Raw genomic sequence first — 4,511 nt, forward strand, 5'->3', positions numbered from 1 at the left:
AAAATTACTCTAAAGATGACCTTTGACAAATTCCCAAAAAAGTTGGGTTCACTTAAAACATCCTCAAGATCGAACCGTTGCATCGGGGTGGATGAAATATCAAGATTTATCACTAGAAATGTTGCTTTTTCAAAGTGTGCATCACGTTTGAATCTACTATGATTTTTCTGCTAAATACAAAATGTGTGACCCCTAATGAAGGTAGCTTGAATAGAGCTATACTATTTTCCTTATACAGGATGTAAATGAATAGTGCTAAAACATTTTAAGGTGTCATTCCTTTAAAAAAAAAATGGTGTAGGACTTTCATATAATTTTTATTGTATTGCTAAGATATAGCCCACTATAAAGATGGTTCCTGAAGGCTAATTTTTAATTATTTTCTTACGAACCATAAAACTGACAACTTTCAAGAATGTCCATATCTCATCCATCCTCAATAATTTTTGGATAACTCATTCCTTGATATTTTATGAAGATTAAACAACTTGTATTCAGAATTCTCGAAACTAGATCATATTATGAAGGTTTTCACATCACCATTGAAACAAATTAATAACGTTTTTCAATATTTATTCAAAAGCATCGTTTCAAGAAACAATGTGAGTTCGTTTTTCATCAATACAATAAGTCAAAAAACGAAAATCCATAAGTTAAATTATTTCAATGCAAAAATATAACAAAATAAAACAAAATCAGTCAATTTCACCAGTTGGTTATAACTGGGTTTCCAAGTAGACCACGACCCTGAATAACACCTGGAGCTCCAATGAGTCCTGAAGAACGAAGGATAGGTTGTCCAATGATTCCAGAAGAACGAATCAGGGGTTCTCCAATCAATCCATGTGCCACAATGTTTCTAGACAAAACTGGACCTCCAATGAGGGTTGAACCTACCAATGGAGAACCGATGATATTGGAAGAGTGGATGGTTCTGGGCAAAAGTGGAGAAGAAGTCAACAATGGTGAGCTGATGAGCTGTGGTCCAACAATGGATCTGGATAAAACTGAATCTTGGATCAAACCTGAAGAAATAGCTGGAGAGCCAATGATGGTAGTGCTAAGGGGTGAAGATATCAATCCAGGATTGGTGGAAACCAGCCTTGTGGAGAGCAGTGAAGGTGAAGATGAAATCCTTGTTTCTAGAAGTGGACCTGTAGCGATACGTGTGCCACCCAATATAGCGCCAGCATTGGCAAGGGAAGCCATAGAAATGGCAACAAAAACAGCCTGAAACAAAGTTCTGAGATTAATGATAGTTAACACAATAAAACATTTCATGATGTTGACAGAACTTCTTATTTCATTCGCAACTCAATAAAATTTGTGATATACTCACGAGGTATTGCATTTTGGTGTTGTTACTCTTTCACGAATAGAAGAATATTGATTGTTTGGAAATAGGTTCCGTATTTATATCAAACACCAGAATTTTTTATCGAAATATGTCAATGAAAACTGGTCCATTTCCCGAAATTAATGAGAGTATTATGAAATTCTTCAGAGTGTTGCGAATTTTTTCTTCCGATATTATGAAGAGATGGATGGTATTATTGGTACCTAATGGCTGATGAAATGAAGTGGAAATTTAGTATAGACAAATATTCGGGTTCATAACCAATGAAGAAATGTAACAAATTCAAGGCCGACAATATTCCAACATATACAAATGAATAATATCAGCAGAACAAAGATTCATCTCATCATTTAGAAAATTCAAATGAGCATAAACTTTGAGAACATTGAGGCATCTAAGAGAGGGTTGATTGCTCTGTTTATCTTTGAACCAACGTGATAGACATATCTTTTTGAAGTAGATCTTTCATATCAATCCAAAAGCATGGAAGCAACAATAAATTTAAGAATTAATTTTTCATTTAACCGTACTACTCGCTTTTATCTCGTTATACAATATACATAAAGAAAGCTTCGATTCAAAAGATTCGAAGTGTTGTAGTCAAATTTCCTGCAGATTAATTGAAAAATATATGATAAAAAATATATATAGGTATTACTTTATTTTGAAGAGAAACTCTGGGGACAATCTATTAGATTTATTCATCTCAACATTTCAAACAGTTTATGATCTCATTCAAGAGAAAGCTGGAAAAAATTCGCTGTCTTTGAAGCTTTTTGAATAAATATAACTGAATGATTTATTTATTTCAACCTAATGTGGGTCATAGAATAATCAAAGCTTATGATCTTCAGAAAACAATAACCATACAACCAACTTCTTTTCTCAAATACGACAATATGAATTTCTCCACAGTTCCATAGAGTTAATTTTAACGCAATATTTAGTGAACCGTGACAATCAAGAGTTCTATGTATGGTTTACATTGCAGAAGTTTAATTTTGCATCTTCGTTTACGAAATTAATAAGTGATGCTCATTTCGAATTTGAAACTAAAAAACCATAGCACAGGTACAATTGTCGTTAGTTGGTTGCCTTTGCTATTTCTCGAATCATCAAAGTTTTTAACTGGAGTTTCATAGATTCTATCAGATATATATGGCTCTAAAAAAGGTAGATATAACCTACGCTAGTAGATTCAAATCCAATACGTTTGTCCGCTTCGCTGAAGTACCTGAATTATACTTTTTGAAAATGTTTTTATCGGCATTCAGACAATTATTGAATTCTGGAAACAGTTCCACCTTATGCAGGACTCGAACCTATGGAGAACTTTTTCCAAAATTTATTCTCAGACATTAAAACTCTTCTATATTGTGTAGGTATATTTTCCAAAGTTTGATAATTACATGATGACAGATAATCAATATATCTGATGGAGCTTGATCAATGATCATGATCTTCTTTGGCCGAGTATATCAAAATTTTGTTGGTGCATGATCCCAAAAAGATGCCAGAAACATCTGAATTTCATCTCAGGTTTCAACTAATGTGAAATCATTAGAGTATTATGGCCTATGAAAGTATTTGACGAAGCATATCCGAACAGAAGTCATTTTTATTACAAATACAAATGGTTTTTCAAATTCTGTGGAAATGTTCGAAGTTATTTCAGCTGACTAACGAAAATTTCTATCCTTCCCGTGAAAATAGCCCAGAACTGTTATCCTGTTTGATCTCATTCGCCACTTACAAAAGTGTTCCAAATATCCATCTCAGAATATTTTCTTGAATACCATGTACCCATTTGTATTTATCAAGAGGAGAACATCGAAAATTTATGGATATTATGAGGTGAAGAACTCTTCTTTTTCAGTATTAGTCAGAACGTTCAAGCAATTCAAACGAAACATTGATTTTCAATCAATATTTATTCATTAACATTGTTTTCAAAAACAGAATACAATTTCACTCTTCACAATTGCAATAATATGAAAAGCAAATATAAATAAGTTAAAATATTTCATTGTTGAAATATAACGATCATGGAATGATAACATCAGTCCATTTTACCAGTTGGTTATAACTGGGTTTCCAAGAAGACCATGACCCTGAATAACACCTGGAGCTCCAATGAGTCCTGAAGAACGAAGGATAGGTTGTCCAATGATTCCAGAAGAACGAATCAGGGGTTCTCCAATCAATCCATGTGCCACAATGTTTCTAGACAAAACTGGACCTCCAATGAGGGTTGATCCTACCAATGGAGAACCGATGATATTGGAAGAGTGGATGCTTCTGGACAATAGTGGAGAAGAAGTCAACAATGGTGAGCTGATGAGCTGTGGTCCAACAATGGATCTGGATAAAACGGAGTCTTGGATCAAACCTGAAGAAATAGCTGGAGAGCCAATGATGGTAGTGCTAAGGGGTGAAGATATCAATCCAGGATTGGTGGAAACCAGCCTTGTGGAGAGCAGTGAAGGTGAAGATGAAATCCTTGTTTCCAGAAGTGGACCTGTTGCGATACGTGTACCACCCAATATGGCGCCAGCATTGGCAAGGGATGCCATGGAAAGAGCAACAAGAGCAATCTGAAAAAATTAAGTTATTACTCACATATATGTTTCTTCTTATTAGGTGAAGGTACATTTATAAGATTGTTGATACTTACAAAGTATTTCATTTTGGTTTATCGATTGACGAACGGTTCGATACTGATTCAAACATTTCAGATGCCCTATTTATATTGATTTCTCAGTTTTTTCGCTCATTCATTCAATGAAAACTAGTCCAAAACTAGTCGAAAAAGTGAAAATTACGACACTTTTGGAATCCTTGCGAAAGTTCTTGTTGTTTTCGTTCAAGTACCTACCATCCAACGCTACCCGTTTCAGCTGATGAAATCTGAACAAATTTTGAGGAAGATCGATTATTGGCTCAAGGCATTTTTTCAACGATCAGGAAATAGTAACTCAATAACATCGACTTTATTCAGATACAACACTTAATATCTTCAGAATGTGTTATTGACTTCAGTTGGTTCAGTTAAATTAGGAATAGGAATGTTTTATTAGTAAATTCTTCGATGAAGGGATGACAAATAAGTAAAACAAGTATAGAACAAGAAATAATCTATTTTATTTTACCACCT

At 34.1% G+C, this 4,511-nt stretch overlaps 1 protein-coding gene across 1 annotated transcript; it reads right to left on the bottom strand.

Annotated features, from left to right (window-relative positions):
• Positions 1-556: 556 nt before the first annotated feature.
• On the bottom strand, positions 557-1,740 carry LOC123309970. Its single transcript, XM_044893289.1, has 2 exons — positions 1,340-1,740; positions 557-1,230 (listed from the first exon to the last, which is right to left on the bottom strand). Exons 1-2 carry the CDS (start codon positions 1,349-1,351, stop codon positions 706-708), a joined length of 537 nt encoding a protein of 178 aa, XP_044749224.1. The 5' UTR covers positions 1,352-1,740; the 3' UTR covers positions 557-705.
• Between the last annotated feature and the right edge of the window lie 2,771 nt (positions 1,741-4,511).

The sequence above is a fragment of the Coccinella septempunctata genome, chromosome 3 (assembly GCF_907165205.1).
Source record: "Coccinella septempunctata chromosome 3, icCocSept1.1, whole genome shotgun sequence".
NCBI lineage: Eukaryota > Metazoa > Arthropoda > Insecta > Coleoptera > Coccinellidae > Coccinella > Coccinella septempunctata.